Below are 20,432 nucleotides of genomic sequence, written 5' to 3'. Positions count from 1 at the left end.
TAATGTAATTTTTCTTCACTTTCACTGAGGACAGCAATGTCATTAGCGAATTTTATCAGTGATATCCTGTCATACTGAATTCTAATTCGATTCTTGAACCTACGTTTTATTTCCGTCATTACTTCTTTGGTGAACAGATTGGACAGTAGGAGCGAAAGACTACACTCCTGCCTCACACCCTTTTTAATCCGAGCACTTCGTTCTTGGTCTCCACTGTTATTGTTCCCTCTTGGCTCTTGTACATATTGTATAGGCCTATCACCCGTTTTTCCCCGTGTCTCTCAGAATTTAGAACATCCCCAATTTATCCATACATGAAGCCACAAAGGGTGGACACACCCACACTAATATCCACTAACAGCTGTCAGGGTGCTGTTGATCAGACGGTGTATGGTGTACGAACTCTAAAAGTCTAAACTGTATACTCTGTTGATTGACGACAAAAGAGGTGTACAACTTCGAAAAATAGAAAGGTCTTGATCGGACAATTCTTTATCAAGCGTTACGCGTTTCAATATTTCATCGTCAGAGTGAAGCTGTGGCATGAAGTGTTCAAGAAATTAATTACAGAAAATGTACGGAAGTGTGCATCTAAGTATTCGAATATACATAAATTCCAAATAGTATCGTACTAACATAAAAATCAAACTTTAGCCCAAAGCTCACGAAAGTGACCACATAAACTGAATACAAATCTCATCTCCTGTAGGTACGTTTGACAGTGCCGTCGTCTATCGAATAGAGCCCGTGCCAAACTGGGTGTGGCGACTGAACTATCAAATAGGTAAACGATGGCCAGCAGGTGGCGCAAGCCCTGATCTTAGAAAGCAAGTCGAAGAGTCGCTCTAGAAACTTCTATACACTGCGATTAAGTACATGTCAATACCCTGTGAACAAATTTTACACAAACACATTTTTGCTGCTTTTACGGAAGAAAAACTCATTAACAGCATGAAAAGTGCGTCGTTAGCTAACACCGTAAAAAACGTTGCAGATATAGTCTTTAGTCAATATTCAAAACAGAAGACAATTGTAACCAATAACTCGTGTAGTACAATATACACATAAAATCAGTTTGAGTAATAAGTAGAATACTGTATAAGTGTGAAGGAGAAAGTTCACAACCATCACAAAATAAATGTACATAAGTATCACAAAATGTAGTCAAATTGCGATAGACGAACATGTAATAAATGACATAACAGAATCGCTTAGGTGAGCTAAGACTGGTGGCAACAACTTGAAATGAAAGAAATATTATACGATAAAAGGGCTATTTTTTTAAAATACTCTTTAACTTAGCGTTAGCTTGTGTAACTGTCCAGCTGTTATCAGTTTACAACCATGATAAAATTATTACATGTTCGTCCATTGTAATTTGATTACATTTTGTGATACTTATATACATTATCTTGCAATGGTTGTGAACTTTTTCCTTCACACTTAGATTTTACTTATTACTCATATTGGTTTCATGTTTATATTGTACCACACCAGTTATTGGTTACAATTGTGTTCCGCTTTGATTATTGACTAAAGACTACCTCTGTAACGTTTTTTTACGTTACCTAACGACGCACTTTTCATGCTATTAATATGAGTTTCTCTTCCATAAAAGTAGCAAAAATGCTTTCGTCAAATTTTTTCACGCGCTGCTGACATGTAATGCTGACATGTACTTAATCGCGGTGTATAGAAGTTTGTAAAGTTAGTCTTTGATTTGCTTTCAATGGTCAGCGATAGCGCCACCTACTGGCCATCGTTTACGTGTTTGATAGTTCAATCGTCACACTCAGATTGGCCCTGCTTCTATTCGACATATGACGGCACTGTCAAATATGCATGCATGAGACGAGATTTGTGTTGTATTCGGTTTATGTGGTCACTTTCGTGAGCTTTGTACTAAAGTTTGAATTTTATGTAGGTGCGATACTATTTGGAATTTCTGTATACTGGAATACTTAGATTTACACTTACGTATATTTTCTGCGATTAGTTTCTTGTACAGTTCATACCACAGCGCCAGTCTGACGATGAAAGTTTGAAACGCGTAACTCTTAATAAAGAATTATGCGATCAAAACGTTTCTATATTTCAGAGCTATACCAAATCCGAATGGTCGCGTGCCTGTAGTATGGGAGTATTTATACACTACTGGCCATTAAAATTGCTACACCAAGAAGAAATGCAGATGATAAACGGGTTTTCATTGGACGAATATATTATACTAGAACTGACATGTGATTACATTTTCACGCAATTTGGGTGCAGAGATCCTGAGAAATCAGTACCCAGAACAACCACCTCTGGCCGTAATAACGGCCTTGATACGCCTGGGCATTGAGTCAGAGATTGGATGGCGTGTACAGGTACAGCTACTCATGCAGCTGTAACACGACACCACAGTTCATCAAGAGTAGTGACAGGCGTATTGTGACGAGCCAGTTGCTTGGCCACCATTGAGCAGACGTTTTCAATTGGTGAGAGATCTGGAGAATGTGCTGGCCAGGGCAGCAGTCAAACATTTTCTGTATGCAGAAAGGCCCGTACTGCAACATGCGGTCGTGCATTACCCTACTGAGATGTAGGGTTTCGCAGGGATCGAATGAAGGGTAGAGCCACGGGTCGTAACACATCTGAAATGTAACGTCCACTGGTTAAAGTGCCGACAATGCGAACAAGAGATGACCGAGACGTGTAGTCAATGGCACCCCATACCATCACGCGGGGTGATACGCCAGTATGGCGATGACGAATACACGCTTCCAATGTGCGTTTACCGCAATGTCGCCAAACATGGATGCGACCATCATGATGCTGTAAACAGAACCTGGATTCATCCAAAAAACGACGTTTTGCCATTCGTGCAGCCAGGTTCGTCGTTGAGTACACCATCGCAGGCGCTCCTGTCTGTGATGCAGCGTCAAGGGTAACTGCAGCCATGGTCTCCGAGCTGATAGCCCTTGCTGCTGCAAACGTCGTCGAACTGTTCGTGCAGACGGTTGTTGTCTTGCAAACGTCCCCATCTGTTGACTCAGGGATCGAGTCTTGGCTGCAAGATCCTTTACAGCCATGCGGATAAGATGCTTGTCATCTCGACTGCTAGTGATACGAGGCCGTTGGGATCCAGCACGGCGTTCTGTATTACCCTCCTGAACCCACCGATTCCATGTTCCGCTAACAAGTCATTGGATCTCGACCAACGCGAGCAGCAATGTCGCGATTCGATAAACCGCAATCGCGATAGGCTACAATCCGACCTTTATCAAAGTCGGAAACGTGATGGTACGCATTTTTCTTCCTTCCACGAGGCATCACAAGAACGTTTCACAAGGCAACGCAGGTCAACTGCTGTTTGTGTATGAGAAATCGGTTGGAAACTTTCCTCATGTCAACACGTTGTAGGTGTCGCCACCGGCGCCAACCTCGTGTGAATGCTCTGAAAAGCTAATCATTTGCATATCACAGCATCTTCTTCCTGTCGGTTAAATTTCGCGCCTGTAGCACGTCATCTTCGTGGTGCAGCAATTTTAATGGCCAGTAGTGTATTTCTACGTCCTGTAATGGAAAAGAGACGTAGTTAGATACGGGACGCCTCACCTTTATTGTGTTGTCAGACGGAGGAGGCGGAGAGCCCCATGCGGTAGCCGAAGAAGGCGTCGATGAGGTAGAGCAGCGCAGACAGCAGCGCCAGGCAGCCCAGGGAGAGGCCCGAGGCTCGCTCGCTGGCCACCAGCCCGGAGAGCTCGGCGCGGACGCGGGCCCAGTGCTCGGGGCCCGCCGTCATGGGGATCATGCCGACGCTGCGCCAGAAGTCGACGGCCACGGCGCCCGCCACGAGCAGCAGCAGCGCGCCGCACACGCTGAACATGAACTCCTGCACACACGCACACACACACGCAAACGCTGAGTGTGGTTCAGTACTTTCAGTCCGCTGGCAGGGGTACGAGCCTGTTACCAGCAGTAGCAATATGCAACATAGGCTGAACACAAAGTACTGTGCACACACACACACACACACACACACACACACACAAAGACACCAAACAAAGCAAACCAGACAATCTCCCCAGTAAAGTGTGACAGGACCGCTATTATTCTCTATATCAATGGTTCCCAACCTTTCTTAAACCGCCGGCCGCTGTGGCCGAGCGGTTCTAGGAGCTTCAGTCAGGAACCGCGCGACCGCTACGGTTGCAGGTTCAAATACTGCCTCGGGCATGCGTCCGTGTGATGTCCTTAGGCCAGTTAGGTTTAAGTATTCTAAGTTCTAGGGGACTGATGACCTCAGATGTTAAGACCCATAGTGCTTGAACCCATCTTTCTTAGACCATTATTCCCGAGTGTAACTAGACATTAGCTAGTACCCCTAACTTTAGCACCTAACTAAACTGTAGAATGAAAGATATTTAATTTTAAAATTATAAACATGAATGACATTTACACTGAAGTGCCAAAGAAATTGATCCACCTGTCTAATATCATGCACGGCGCTCACGAGCACGCAACACGACCTGGCATGGAGAGCTGGAGGGAACTGACACCATGAATCCTGCAGGGCTGTCCATAAATCCGTGAGAGTATGAGGGGGTGGAGGTCTCTTTTCAACTGCACGTTGCCAGGCATCCCAGATGTGCTCAACAGTGTTCATGTCAGGGGAGTTTGCTGGCCAGCGGAAGTCTTTAAACATAAGAGTGTTTATGGAGCCACTTTGTAGCAATTCTGGGCGTTTGGGGTGTCACGTTGTCCTGCTGTAATTGCCCAAGTCCGTCGGTATGCACAATGGACATTGTTCTGTCTAGACAAGACAGCCTAGACACAATGAGAGGAAGCCGAAAGGCACGCGCCATGTTAAAGCAGGATGGCTTGAGGTCTGAAACAGGATACGTAATGAACGCTATAAAGAAAAGTACGTAGCTTCTGTAATACTTAACTGTAATCCATCCTTTTGGTACATCTGGAGATTGTGACGATACAAGTGAGACTCTTTAGATACATGCAATGTTACTAATGGCGCCTAGCTAGGTCGTAGCCATTGACTTAGCTTAAGGCTATTCTAACTATCGGCTCGGCAAAGGAGTGAGGCTTCGTCAGTATAGTCGTTAGCTACGTCGTCCGTACAACTGGGGCGAGTGCTAGTCCGTATCTCGAGACCTGCCTTGTGGTGGCACTCGGTCTGCGATCACACAGTGGCGACACGCGGGTCCGACATGTACTAATGGACCGCGGCCGATTTAAAGCTACCACCTAGCAAGTGTGGTGTCTGGCGGTGACACCACAGACATGGATGGATGCAGATGATCAGATAGGATGCTTACGTACGTGTCACCTGTCAGAGTCGTATCTAGACCTATCAGGGTCCCATATCACTCCAACTGCATACACCTCACACCGTTACAGAGCCTCCACCAGCTTGAACAGTCCCCTGGTGACATGCAGTGTCCATGGATTCATGAGGTTGTCTTCATACCCGTACAGTTTGAAACGAGACTCTTCAGACCAGTTAACATGTTTCCAGTCATTAACAGTCCCATGTAGATGTTGATGGCTCAGGCGACGCTTAAAGTTTTGTGTCGTGCAGCCATCAAGGGTACAGGTGTGGGGCTTCTGCTCTGAAAGCCCATATCAATGATGTTTCGTCGAATGGTTCGCACGCTCACACTTGTTGATGGCTCGGCATTGAACTCTGCAGCAATGTATGGAAGGGTTGCACTTCTGTCATGCTGAACGATTCCCTTTTGTCGTCGTTGGTCCCTTTCTTGCAGGATCTTTTTGCAGCCACAGCGACGTAGAAGATTTAATGTTTTACCGGACTCCTGATATTCACGGTACACTCGTGAAATGATCGCACAGGAAAATCCCCACTTCATTGCTACCTCGGAGATACTGTGTCCCATCGCTCGTGCGCCGACTATAACACCCCTTAAATCTTGATAACTTGCCATTGTAGCAGCAGTAACCGATATAACAACTGCGCCAGACACTTACCTTGTATAGGTGTTGGCGACCGCAGTGCCGTATTCTGCCAGTTTACGTATCTCTGTATTTGAATACGCATGCCTATACCAGTTTCTTCGGTGCACTTCGTGTGCATGTATGTATGTGTGTGTGTGTGTGTGTGTGTGGGTGGGTGGGTGGGTGTGTATGTGTGTGTGGGTGTGAGTGTTTTGGAATGAATGACGAAGGAATTTTCAAGGTGTATCGCAAGTGCTACTCACAACTCTTTCTCAGATAAAAAAGCTAACTATCCACAGGGAGATAGACACTTGTTACAAAACATATTTTCTCTGCATTACTACTCTCTATTTCGGCATTTGATTGACCTGTACACTGCAAGATCATTTAAAATCAACTAATGCTGCACTCATTATTTCTGAACTGGCAGAAACTGGAAGACTTCGGGCTGTTAATGCTTTGTGTCTCACCTCAATCACTAATATCAATACTACTACTACTTATAATAATAATAATACTACGTACAGCACTATTGTAGCCCTTATATAATTACTGTTGCGTTGTGCTACCAATTAATTCATTTAACTTTTTCGACACAAGTAGTGAAGCAGTTTATGCACTACTGCAGGCAGTATCTACAACCTGGAGAAGATTTTTTCTTGAGACATTTAGCATTTGCTACGTACTCCCTATGTGATCAAAAGTATCCGGACACCTGGCTGAAAATGACTTACAAGTTCGTGGCGCCCTCCATCGGTAATGCTGGAATTCAGTATGATGTTGGCCCACCCTTAGCCTTGATGACAGCTTACATTCTCGCAGGCACACGTTCAATCACGTGCTGGAAGGTTTCTTGGGGAATGGCAGCCCATTCTTCACGGGGTGCTGCACTGAGGAGAGGTATCGATGTCGGTCGGTGATGCCTGGCACGAAATCGGTGTTCCAAAACAACCCAAAAGTGTTCTATAGGATTCAGGTCAGGACTTTGTGCAGACCAGTCCATTACACGGATGTTATTGCCGTGCAACCACTCCGCCACAGGACGTGCATTATGAACAGGTGCTCGATCGTGTTGAAAGATGCAGTCGCCATACCCGAATTGCTCTTCAACAGTGGGAAGCAAGACGGTGCTTAAAACATCAATGTATGACTGTGCTGTGATAGTTACACGCAAAAGCCGGCCGGAGTGGCCGTGTGGTTCTAGGCGCTACAGTTTGGAACCGCGAGACCGCTACGGTCGCAGGTTCGAATCCTGCCTCGGGCATGGATGTGTGTGATGTCCTTAGGTTAGTTAGGTTTAATTAGTTCTAAGTTCTAGGCGACTGATGACCTCAGAAGTTAAGTCACATAGTGCTCAGAGCCATTTTACACGCAAAACAACAAGTGGTGCAGCCCCCTCCATGAGAAACACGACCACACCATAACATCACCGCCTCCGAATTTTTCATTTGGCACTACACCCTGCGATCGAATCGTAACATTGTGTACCGTGATTCGTCACTCCACACGACGTTTTTCCACTGTTCAATCGTCCAATGCTTACGCTCCTTACGCCAAGCGAGACGTTGTTTGGTATTTACCGGCGTGATCAGCCACTCGACAATGAAATCCAGGGTTTTCTCACCTTCTGCCTAACTGTCATCGTACTTGCAGTGGGTCTTGATACAGTTTGGAATTCCTGTGTGATGGTCTGGATAGATGTCTGCCTATTACACATTACGACCCTCTTCAACTATCGGTGGCCTCTGTCAGTCAACAGACGAGGTAGGCCTGTACGCTTTTGTGCTGTACGTGTCCCTTCGTGTTTCCACTTCGCTAATAGCATCAGAAACAATGGACCTAGGGATGTTTAGAAGTGTGGAAATCTCACTTACAAACGTATGACACAAGTGACACCCAATGACCTGACTACGTTCGAATTCCGTGAGTTCCACAGAGCGCCCCATTCTGCTCTCTCACGATGTCTAATGACTACTGAGGTCGCTGATATGGAGTACCTGGCAGTAGGTGGCAGTACAATGTACCTAATATGAAAAACGTATGTTTTTGGGGGTGTCCGGATACTTTTGATAACATAGTGTATGTCTCACTTTTGTCATCAGTGATCTTTGGGACAGAGCATAACATACGTGTGTAGAGGGTGGACTATGTCAGGCATGTGTAACCTCTATCATATTAATGCTAGTAAATCAGAAAACGTAATTACTGATAACTTATGTAATTAATATTAAAGTCTTAGAAAACTGTGGTAATAGTAATGATCTATTGAAAATAATTCAGTTTCGTGACTGAAACAGAAGCGAATCATTTAGTTTTACCCCTCAGGAAACTTCACCCCTCAGGGGGTAATTACCTCCAGGCTGGGAACCACAGCTCTATATATATAAATTATTTGGCGGACAGGCTGGGTAGCAATCCGCGGTTGTTTGATCATTATGCTGAGGTTTATGGAAAGGTGCCGAAATTGAGTGACTGTAGAAGGATAAAAGGTGACTTAGACAAAACTTCTAGATGATGTGACGAATGACAGCTAGCTCTAAATGTAGAAAACTGTAAGTTAATACGGATGAGCAAACCAAACCAGTAATGTTCCGATACAGTATTAGTAGTGTCCAGCTTGATACAGTCACGTTTTTTTAAATACCTGGGCGTGACGATGAAAAGCGATATGAAATGGAACGAACATGTGCGAATTGTGGCAGGGTAGATGGATGGTCGACTTTGGTTTATTAGGAGAATTCTAGGAAAGTATTGTTTATCTATAAAGGAGACCGCATATAGGACATTAGAGCGACCTGCTCGAGTGCTTGGGATCTGTACCAAGTTGGATTAAAAGAAGACATGGAAGCAATGCAGAGGCAGGCTGCTAGATTTGTTACTGGTAGATCTGAACAACATGCAAGTGTTATAGAGATGCTTTGTGAACTCAAATGGGAATCCCTGCAGGAAAGGCGACGTTATTTTCGAGGAACACTGTTCAGAAAATCTGGAGAACCGGCTTTTGAAGCGGACTACAGAACGATTCTGTTGTCTCCAACATACATTAGGCAAAAGCGCCACGAAGATAAGGCACACGAAAGGGCTCATACGGAGGCTTATAGACAGTCGTTATCCCTCATTCTGTTTGCGAGTGGTAAAGGGAAGGAAATGACTAGAAGTGATACGTGGTACCCTCCGCCGCGTGCCATAAGGTGGACTGCAGAGTGTCGATGTAGATGTATATCTAGCCCCACAGTTAGGAGCACGAATCATACACTTACCTCTCACCCACGTATGGCAACCAGTTACAGAGTAGACTGACCAACTAATTATCTCTATCGAGACTTGTTGGGATGGGAATGAGAGTCATGCAGTACACAGTTTCTTAGCTACAGTAGAGTCCTTCATCAACAGGGCATGGACTGCTGCCGATGCCCCATACTGAAAAAAAAAAAAAAAAATCAGAAAAATTCTATGAGGTATTCAAGAATAAGAGCCTCACAGATTGAGCAAGTCAATAGCGCGTTGGTCCACCTCTGGTCCTCATGCAACCAGTTATTGGGCTTGGCATCGATTGAGAGAGTTTTTGGATGTCCTCCTGAGTGATAACGTGACAAATTCCGTCCGATTGGCACTTTAGATCGTCAAAATCCCGAGATGGTTGGAGAGTTTTGCCCACTATGCTCCAAACGTTCTCAATTGGGCAGGGATCCGGCGACCTTGCTGGACAAGATAGGGTTTGGGAAGCACAAAGACAACCAGTAGAAACACTTGCCGTGTATGGGTGGGGATTCACTTGCTGGAATGTAAGCCCAGGATGGCGTGGGATGAAGAGTAACATAACGAGGCGTAGAATATCGTTGACGTACCGTTGTGCTGTAAGGGTGCCACAGACGACAACCACAGGGGTCCTTCTATGAAAAGAAACAGCACCCCAGACCATCATTCCTACTTTTGGGACCGTATGACTGGTGACAGTCACGTTGGTATTCCACTGCTGTCTGGGGCGTCTCCAGGCACATCTTGGCTGGTCCTTGGGGCTCAGTTGGAAGCGGGACTCAAGAAAATTCTACTCGTCAATGACGTTCCAGGCTGAAGACGTGTCTGGAGTCGACCTGAAGCCCACCACGTGGCCCAACAACGAGGAGTGATTGCCTAGGTTGATTTCACTGCAGAAACCCTTTGGTTGTCATCCATGGCATCCTTACAGCATAGAAGTACGGCAACGATATTCTACGCCCCGTTTTGTTGCCCTTCATGGCACGCCATCCTGAGCTTACATTTCACCAAGGTAATGCCCACCCGTGCACGGCCAGAGATTCTATTGCTTGTCTTTGTGCTTGCCAAACACAACCTTGGCCAGCAAGGTCGCCGGATATCTCACCAGCTGAGAACATTTGGAGCAGTGTGAGCTGGGCCCCCCAAGTACATCGGGATTTTGACAATCTAAAGCTCCAATTGGACAGAATTTGTCACGTTATCCCTCAGGAGGACATCCAACAACTCTGTCAACCGTTGGTAACCCGAATAGCTGCTCCCATGAGAGCCACGGTTGGACGATGCGTTACTGACTTGGGCAATCTGTGAAGCTTTTTCTCATGAACAAATCATCCAATTTTTCTAAAATCGTAATTATTTGTTTGGCTGTTCCTGTACATTACATCCACCAATTTTCGTCCCACTTGGGTAATTCCTTCGTGGTGATTCGTTTATTTTTCTCCCTTTTTTTGTCATAGATTGTAGTACAGCTCTTCCCACCAGCGGTGCCGTGTATGTCGAAATCGAAATAGTACATTTGCCCTGCATGTGAGTAAATGTGCATGTATTTCACTGCATTTGAATGCGCAAGCAGTGTGCGATTCCCTTCTTTGTGTTGTTACACGTACCACGTACTGTACTAGTCTCCATTTGAAGTGGAGTAGCAGTACGTTTACGGCACTTATTTGTAACTTGTCACCTCTCGACAAAACACTGAAGTTCTAGAAGTGCTACCCTTCTAGCATCTTTATACGATGTTGTTGTTCCAGCTCAGAGGTGGTATGTAGATCTTGAGACCGTTGTTTTCTTTAATAAGAATATGATAATGGAATAAATATTGACTAACAAGACTGAGTAATGATTTTTCGTATGATCACACGAGATCATAGGCCGCAATTTGCTGTTTTCCCCGAAGCAATGTGTTTGCAATAAAAAAATAGCTGGCGTAGAAAGGAACTTCGTACATCATTATTTAAATGGCATAAAACCCTTAGCGTAGCCTGTTTCCCTGCAATTCGATAAAATTCTCACATCAGAAGAGAAGAGGGATGAGGACACTATTATGGATATGACAAATTCGAGGGAAGGTGAGGATTCGTCATGGCTGAGTAATGCTACGTAAATACGTACGTTGCAAGGTAGTTGTGAATCCAGATTTGGGCTTATGGCAAAATGAATTACATGTTTCACTAATACATTTAACCTTGCAATGAAGTGACAAGGTTATGAAATACTTCCTAATATCGTATCAGACATCCTTTTGTCTGGCGTTGTCCAGCAACTGAATGTTGCATGGGCTCAACAAATCTTTGGAAGTTCCTTGCAGAAATACCGAGCCTCGCTGATTCTGTTGCCGCCCCTAATTGCCAGTGCAGGATTTTGTGTACAAACTCAGCTCTCGATTATGTCTCATAAATGTTCAATGGGTGGCCAAATCAATCGCTCGAATTGTCCAGAATGTTCTTCAACCCCAATCACGAACAACTGTGGTGTGCTAACATGGTGCACTTTCATCCATAAAAATTCCGTCGTTGTTGGGAAATAAAGCCCATGAATGGTTGCAAATGGTCTCCAAGTAGCCGAACATAGCCATTTCCAGTCAACGATTGGAGCAAAGGTCCCAGTCCAGCCCGCCGCTATGGAAGAGAGGTTCTAGGTGACTCAGTCCAAAACCGCGCTGCTGCTACGGTCGCAGGTTCGAATCATGCCTTGGGTATGGATGTGTGTGATGTCCTTAGGTTAGTTAGGTTTAAGTAGTTCTAAGTATAGGGGACTGATGATCTCAGATGTTAAGTCCCATAGTGCTTAGAGCCATTTTTTGACCCAGACCATTCTGAGTAAACACAGCCCACACCATTATGGAGCCATCACCAGCTTGCACAGTGCCTTGTTGGCAACCTAGGTCCATGGCTTCGTGGGGTCTACTCCATACTTGAATTTTAACATCAGCAATTATCATCTGAAATTGGGATTCATCTGACTAGGCCATGGTTTTCCAGCCCTCTAGAGTCCAACCGATGTGTCACGAAGGCAAAACAGTAAAATATTGCCCCTCTTCCAGCCTCTAACAGCGCAGTAGCCGGACCACTTACCTCTTTGACCGTCGAAGTTCCCGGCCAACTTTACTTACGTGGGAAGGGTCCAACCGACGTATCGAAGAAACCCATGAAAACATTAATGTTTCTTTCGTCTCATGTACCTTGGTGTAAGGAAAATGTTTGTTTTCGTCATTCAAATGACACTTCGCTTTATTGTGATGACTATGGAGATGTATATGTAAGAAATATTTCATTTCGGTATTTTAAAGTCACTATTAATGGAAATCATCTGTAGTGTGACATGAAACATTGCCTTGATAATTATTTTTCTCTGCTAGTCACCTTTGTAGGAATTACATATACAACAGTTTGGCCGTCAATACGAACTGACGCTTATTCCGAACATTAACGATACGTGACAATTCTTGTATGGTTTAGGTCTTCAAATTCGCTTTGCCACTCCAAATATTTGCACTACGTTGTCTTGTCACGGCTGAAAGCGCGCTAGGCAGGAAGAGCAGTACGAACCGCTGTTGTAAGCGGTTCTTCGTGCGACAAAAACGAGTAACTTCAACAGTTAAAAAATAAATACTTGCAGTGCGTATTAGCACCTAAAATTTTGGCAGTGCATTTCTTTCCTTGTATTCTTCATGCATAAAAAAATTTCGGGGTGGGTTTCGACATGTCGGGTTGGCCCATCCTCCGCGCGGGATACAATGGCCCATGGACAGTGTCCAGTTTTCGTGCAAAGCGCTGGGCGAGTTCATTGGCTTGTTCGGAAGGGTAGGCCGACATTGCCCGCTTTCGGCCAGTCGGGGCGCTCTCTGTGCAATCTTTCTCAAACGATTTTACAGAAACTATTCGTTAACAAAATTCATTTATGCGTTGCTTGTAACTTAATATGCCAGCTTCATGATGACCTGCAGAGTATGTCGCTGCGTATGAAATGTAGGTAACGTATTCAATTTTTCTCTAGACTTGGACGGATGTCTCTATTCTTCACCAATCACGCAAACATTGATCTTATGTACCAAATTCATTTGCGATATCGCTCGCCAGCGATAAGGCCTGAATGAAATATCCACAGCGTTCGTCATATTTCGTAAATGGTCTAAGATATCGAAATAAAATTTCGGTAAATGATAGCACGCAAAGGGGAGTATGTTACCATATGTTTATTGCGCAAAAATTCAGTATCTGTCGTGTGATTCCACTAAATACAAACTTTTATATGAAAGAATGTAATTTTTAAGGGCCATGGTTAGCTAGTTAAATGAAAAATACTACGGGCTTTGCAACAATGAAAGCGAAGACTTTACACGATTATTTTTGTACTGAGGATGTTGTTTTTCATAAGGTATACTTAATAATGTTAACAAACCACAATTTCAGAATTCTCTCGCAGCTGTGTCTGCGCAACATGTTATTGAGGTGATGCTGTGTAAAGTTCTTTGTGTTTTGGCAAAAGAAGCAAATTTCAACATGACGATTAGAGACATGTAGACTTTACTCAAAATTTGGCATTCATGACCCTCCTATGAAAGTTACGAATGGTTAACAAGCCAGGCGAAAATAAATAGCTGCGTTTGTTCGATTTTCAGCGGAATTCTCTCGTATGAAACAGGCGAAATACCCTCAGACTTCAAGAAGAATATAATAATTCCAATCCCAAAGAAAGCAGGTGTTGACAGATGTGAAAATTACCGAACTATCAGTTTAATAAGTCACAGCTGCAAAATACTAACACGAATTCTTTACAGACGAATGGAAAACATAGTAGAAGCCAACCTCGGGGGAGATCAGTTTGGATTCCGTAGAAACACTGGAACACGCGAGGCAATACTAACCTTACGTCTTATCTTAGAAGAAAGATTAAGGAAAGGCAAACCTACGTTTCTAGCATCTGTAGACTTAGAGAAAGCTTTTGACAATGTTGACTGGAATACTCTCTTTCAAATTCTGAAGGTGGCAGGGGTAAAATACAGGGAGCGAAAGACTATTTACAATTTGTACAGAAACCAGATGGCACTTATAAGAGTCGAGGGACATGAAAGGGAAGCAGTGGTTGGGAAGGGAGTGAGACAGGGTTGTAGCCTCTCCCCGGTGTTGTTCAATCTGTATATTGAGCAAGCAGTAAAGGAAACAAAAGAAAAATTCGGAGTAGGTATTAAAATCCATGGAAAAGAAATAAAAACTTTGAGTTTCGCCGATGACATTGTAATTCTGTCAGAGACAGCAAAGGACTTGGAAGAGCAGTTGAATGGAATGGACAGTGTCTTGAAAGGAGGATATAAGATGAACATCAACAAAAGCAAAACGAAGATAATGGAATGTAGTCGAATTAAGTCGGGTGATGCTGAGGGAATTAGATTAGGAAATGAGACACTTAAAGTAATAAAGGAGTTTTGCTATTTGGGGAGCAAAATAACTGATGATGGTCGAAGTAGAGAGGATATAAAATGTAGACTGGCAATGGCAAGGAAAGCTTTTCTGAAGAAGAGAAATTTGTTAACATCGAGTATAGATTTAAGTGTCAGGAAGCCATTTCTGAAAGTATTTGTATGGAGTGTAGCCATGTATGGAAGTGAAACGTGGACGATAAATAGTATGGACAAGAAGAGAATAGAAACATTCGAAATGTGGTGCTACAGAAGAATGCTGAAGATTAGGTGGGTAGATCACATAACTAATGAGGAAGTATTGAACAGGATTGGGGAGAAGAGAAGTTTGTGGCACAACTTGACCAGAAGACGGGATCGGTTGGTAGGACATGTTCTGAGGCATCAAGGGATCACCAATTTAGTATTGGAGGGCAGCGTGGAGGGTAAAAATCGTAGAGGGAGACCAAGAGATGAATACACTAAGCAGATTCAGAAGGATGTAGATTGCAGTAGGTACTGGGAGATGAAGAAGCTTGCACAGGATAGAGTAGCATGGAGAGCTGCATCAAACCAGTCTCAGGACTGAAGACCACAACAACAAACAACTAACAAAGCATTCTTTCTGAATGATCACCCTGCAAGTGTGTGCGTGGAGGGTCTCCATTTACAAAAAAATTGAGCATTGACTTCAGTTTAGAACTCCACCTCCCCTCTAGCGCTCTGCACTGCCCCTACAACGCCTGACCCCAACCCACACCACAAGCATTCCCCCACGCGTGCCCTACCGACTGCGCATCTACGAGACATGTTACTCTGCGAGAACTCTAGCTCACAGCCAAATTCACCATCTCAATGAAAACTGAGAACATCTTAAAATATTTATGTCTCTGTAAATATTTTTAATTGTCACTGTGTAGGGAAAGCTACACTGTTATGAAGCTCTTAACGTTGGTTGACGGTTTTGAATTCGGCACTCAGAATACCGTGGCCAGGGCACGCGTGGGGAGAGTGATAGTGCTGGGGGCTGCAGTCGGGAAGTGTAGCGTGCTGGAGCGGAAGTTCCGTTCTAAATCGAAGCCTACAATCACATTTTTGGCAATTATTAAGCGGGACCCCTCCACGCCCAAAACCTACACGTTACTCTTGTTTCCATGTTAAAATTTGCTTCTTTTGCCAAAACTCAGCGGTGTTTACATAATCTCACCTCACTTACATGTTGTGCAGACGCAAATGCGAGAGAATTCTGAAACAGTGGGTTATTAAGTTTATTAAGAGGGGAACTGAAGAAAAGTATGGTCAGTATCTTATGGAAAAGCACATCCGCAGTACAAAATAAACATGTAAAGACCTCACTTATGTCGTTCCAAAACTCGTAGCATTTCTCATGTCACCAGCTACCAAAGGCCCTTAAAAATTAAATTCTTTCATAGGAAAAGTCTGTAGATAGTAGAATAAGACGGTAGATAATGAAGCTTCGCATAATAACCATATGGCAAAATACTTTCCCCTTTGTATGCTATCATTCGTCAAAATCTCATTTCGACATTTCAAACAGTTCATGAAGTATGATGAATGATGTGGATATTTCACTCTGGCTTTATCGCCGGCGCAGTTTGATCGCAAGACTGGTGACAGACAGAGACTTCCACCAAAGTCTTAAGAAAAATTGAATATGTTAGCTAAATTTCATATGCAGCAACATATTATGCAATTCGCACCAAACGCAACATCATAGCGACCCCTATTTTTCATTTCAAACTTTTTCGAATTTCGCGCAGTGTCTTTCTTCCACGTAAATATCACAGTAAGAATGACGTTTCTAGCATTTGTAGATTTAGAGAAAGCTTTTGACAAGATTGAGTGGAATACTCTCTTTTAAATTCTGAAGGTGGCCTGGGGTCTAACACAGGAAGCGAAAGGCTATATACAATTTGTAAAAGAACCAGATGGCAGTTATAAGAATCGAGGGGTATGAAAGGGAAACAGCGGCGGTTGGCAAGGGAGTGAGACAGGGTTGTAGCCTATCCCCGATGTTATTCATTGTATATTGAGCAAGCAGTAAAGGAAACAAAAGAAAACTTTGGAGTAGGAATTAAAATCGAAGGAGAAGAAATAAAAACTTTGAGGATTGCCGATGACATTGTAATTCTGTCAGAGACAGGAAAGGACATGGAAGAACAGGTGAACAGAATGGACAGTGTCTTGAAAGGAGTATATAAGATGAACATCAACAAAAGCAAAACGAGGATAATGGAATGTAGTCGAATGAAGTCGGGTGATGCTGAGGGAATTACATTGGGAAATGAGACACGTAAAGTGGTAAAGGAGTTTTGCTATTTGGGGAGCAAAATAACTGATGATGGTCGAAGTAGAGTGGATATAAAATGTAGACTGGCAATGCCAAGGAAAGCGTTTCTGAAGAAGAGAAATTTGCTAACATCGAGTATAGGTTTAAGTGTAAGGAAGTCTTTTCTAAAAGTATTTGTATGGAGTGTAGCCATGTATGGATGTGAAACATGGGTGGAGGTTCGAATCCTCGCTCGGGCATGGGCGTGTGTGTGCGTTTGTTCTTAGGATAATTTAGGTTAAGTAGTGTGTAAGCTTAGGGACTGATGACCTTAGCAGTTAAGTCCCATAAGATTTCACGCACATTTGAATATTTTGAAACGTGGGCGATAAATAGTTTAGACAAGGAGAGAATAGAAGCTTTCGAAATGTGGTACTACAGAAGAATACTGAATATTAGATGGGTAGATCACGTGACTAATGAGAAGGTATTGAATAGAATCGGGGAGAAGAGATGTTTGTTTCGCAACTTAACTAGAAGAAGGGATCGGTTGGTAGCGCATATTCTGAGGCATGAAGGGATCACCAATTTAGTATTGGAAGGCAGCGTGGAGGGTAAAAATCGTGGAGGGAGACCAAGAGATGAATACACTAAACAGGTTTATAAGGATGTAGGTTGCAGTAGGTACTGGGAGATGAAGAAGCTTGCACAGGATAGAGTAGCATGGAGAGCTGCAGCAAACCAGTCTCTGGACTGAAGACCACAGCAACAACAATATATACAAACAACAAGGGGTTCAAGCCCCCCCCCCCCTCCCCCCTATGAAAAGCACGACCACACCATAAAACTACCGCCTCCGAATTTTACTATTGGCACTACACACGCTGGCAGATTACGTTCACCAGGTATTCGCCATACCCACACTCTGCCATCGGATCGCCACATTGTGTACCGTGATTCGTCGCTCCACACAACGTTTTTTCACTGTTCAATCGTCCAATGTTTACGCTCTTTACACTAAGCGAGGCGTCGTTTGGCATTTACCGGCGTGATGTGTGGCTTATGAGCAGTGCGAAATGTTCTGCGGCATCAAGGGATCACCAGTTTAGTGATGGAGGGAAGCGTGGAGGGTAAAAATCGTAGAGGGAGACCAAGAGATGAATACACTAAACAGATTCAGAAGGATGTAGGTAGCAGTAATTACTCAGAGATGAAGAAGCTTGCAGAGGATAGAGTAGCATGGAGAGCTGCATCAGACCAGTCTCTGGACTGAAGACAACAACAACAACATGACCATTAAGGGAATGATGGGCAAATCATAATGAACCTGACATGTAAAGCTACAAGTGAAGCAAAAATGATTTTTTTAACCGAATGGTTTCTGTAAAACCGTTTGAGAAAGACTGCAGGGCTTGCGCGTCGATTCTATCATCGCCGGTCGAAAGGTGGCAAACACTTGTCGGATTCCACTTCTGAACAAACGAATGAACTCGCTCAGCTTGGACGAAAACTGGTCACTGCCATCTTGCGCAACCTATAGTTGTTAGGCGCGTATTGGCATGAAATACGGCTGAGGACACGGGCAGCACTAGCATCTGATTGCGCGGCTGGACGACCAGTACTCTGAATGAAGAACCGGAGCGCTCTGGCCTACCACTCGCTACGCCGCAGGAGCCGAGTGAGGCGGCGGGAGACTGACCATCTTCCTGCGCTGGTGTCCGATCTCGCCGGTGAGGTAGCCGAGCAGCAGCACCGGCGTGATGATGAGGTAGGCCAGGCAAACGCCCTGGCCCAGCGTGTCGGCGTCCGGAGACAGCCGGTGGAAGCTGACGGGCCCGCCGCCGCGCCCCAGCCGCGCCACCAGGGTCGTCGTGAGCAGCATCGCCTGCAACACGGCCGGCCGTCACCTCACACAGCTACTAACGTGCTACTCGATCTAAATGTTTAATGAACAAGCCGATACAACAGTACTTAACACTACTGGCCATTAAAACTGCTACACCAAGAAGATATGCAGATGAGAAACTGGTATTCATTGGACAAATATATTATACTAGAACTGACATGTGATTACATTTTCACGCAATTTGGGTGCATAGATCCTGAGAAATCAGTACCCAGGACAACCACCTCTGGTCGTAATAACGGCCTGGATACGCCTGGGCATTGAGTCAAACAGAGCTTGGATGCCGTGTACAGGTACAGCTGCCCATGCAGCTTCAACACGATACCACAGTTCATCAAGAGTAGTGACTGGCGTATTGTGACGAGCCAGTTGATCGGCCACCATTGACCGGACGTTTTCAATTGGTGAGAGATCTGGAGACTGTGGTGGCCAGGGCAGCAGTCGAACATTTTCTGTATCCAGAAAGGCCCGTACAGGACCTGCAACATGCGGTCGTGCATTATCCTGCTGAAATGTAGGGTTTCCCAGCGATCGAATGAATGGTAGAGCGCCGGCCGGTCCGATCTCGCTGGTGGGGTAGCCGAGCAGCAGCACCGGCGTGATGATGAGGTAGGCCTTGTGGTTCTAGGCGCTTCAGTGTTGAACCGCGTGACCGCTACGGTCGCAGGTTCGAATCCTGCCTCGGGCATGGATGTGTGTGTTGTCCTTAGGTTAGTTAGGTTTAATTAGTTCTAAGTTCTAGGGGATTGATGACCACAGATGTTAAGTCCCATAGTGCTCAGAGCCATTTGAACCATTTTTGAAGGGTAGAGCCACGGGTCGTAACATATCTGAAATGTAACGTCCACTGTTCAAAGTGCCGTCAATGCGAACAAGGGGTGACCGAGTCGTGTAGCCAATGGCACCCCATACCATCACGCCGCGTGATAGCAAGTATGGCGATAACAAATACACGCTTCGAATGTGCGTTCACCGCGATGTCGCCAAACACAAATGCGACCATCATGATGCTGTAAACAGAACCTCGATTCATCTGAAAAAATTACGTTTTGCCATTCGTGCACCCAGGTTCGTTGTTGAGTACACCATCGCAGGCGCTCCTGTCTGTGATGCAGCGTCAAGGGTAACTGCAGCCATGGTCTCCCAGCTGATAGTCAATGCTGCTGCAAACGTCGTCGAACTGTTCTTGCAGATGGATGTTGTCTTGCAAACGTCTCCGTCTGTTGACTCAGGGATCGAGACGTGGCTGCACGATCCGTTACAGCCATGCCAATAAGATGCCTGTCATTTCGACTGCTAGTGATACGAGGCCGTTGGGATCCAGCACGGCGTTCCGTATTACCCTCCTGAACATACCGATTCCATATTCTGCTAACAGTCATTGGATCTCGACCAACGCGTACTGCAATGTCGCGATACGATAAACCGCAATCGCGATAGGCTACAATCTGACCTTTATCAAAGTCGGAAATGTGATGGTACGCATTTCTCCTCCTTACACAAGGCATCACAAGAACGTTTCACCAGACAACGCCGGTCAACTGCTGTTTGTGTATGAGAAATCGGTTGGAAACTTCCCTGTCAGCACGTTGTAGGTGTCGCCACCGGCGCCAACCTTGTGTGAATGC

At 44.7% G+C, this 20,432-nt stretch overlaps 1 protein-coding gene across 1 annotated transcript in view; it reads right to left on the bottom strand.

The window, feature by feature from the left end:
- Positions 1-20,432, bottom strand: part of LOC126416366 (uncharacterized) — a 42,960-nt gene that overhangs the window by 8,818 nt on the left and 13,710 nt on the right. Inside the window, exons 2-3 of the mRNA XM_050084046.1 lie at positions 18,598-18,783; positions 3,601-3,877 (exon numbers count right to left, since the gene is read on the bottom strand). Of these exons, the coding sequence (XP_049940003.1) occupies positions 3,614-3,877; positions 18,598-18,783 (450 nt within the window). The 3' untranslated portion in view covers positions 3,601-3,613. The remainder of the gene's footprint in view (positions 1-3,600; positions 3,878-18,597; positions 18,784-20,432) is intronic.

Source organism: Schistocerca serialis, chromosome 8, assembly GCF_023864345.2.
Source record: "Schistocerca serialis cubense isolate TAMUIC-IGC-003099 chromosome 8, iqSchSeri2.2, whole genome shotgun sequence".
Taxonomy (NCBI): Eukaryota; Metazoa; Arthropoda; class Insecta; order Orthoptera; family Acrididae; genus Schistocerca; species Schistocerca serialis.
This window is presented reverse-complemented; position numbering and strand designations above follow the sequence as displayed.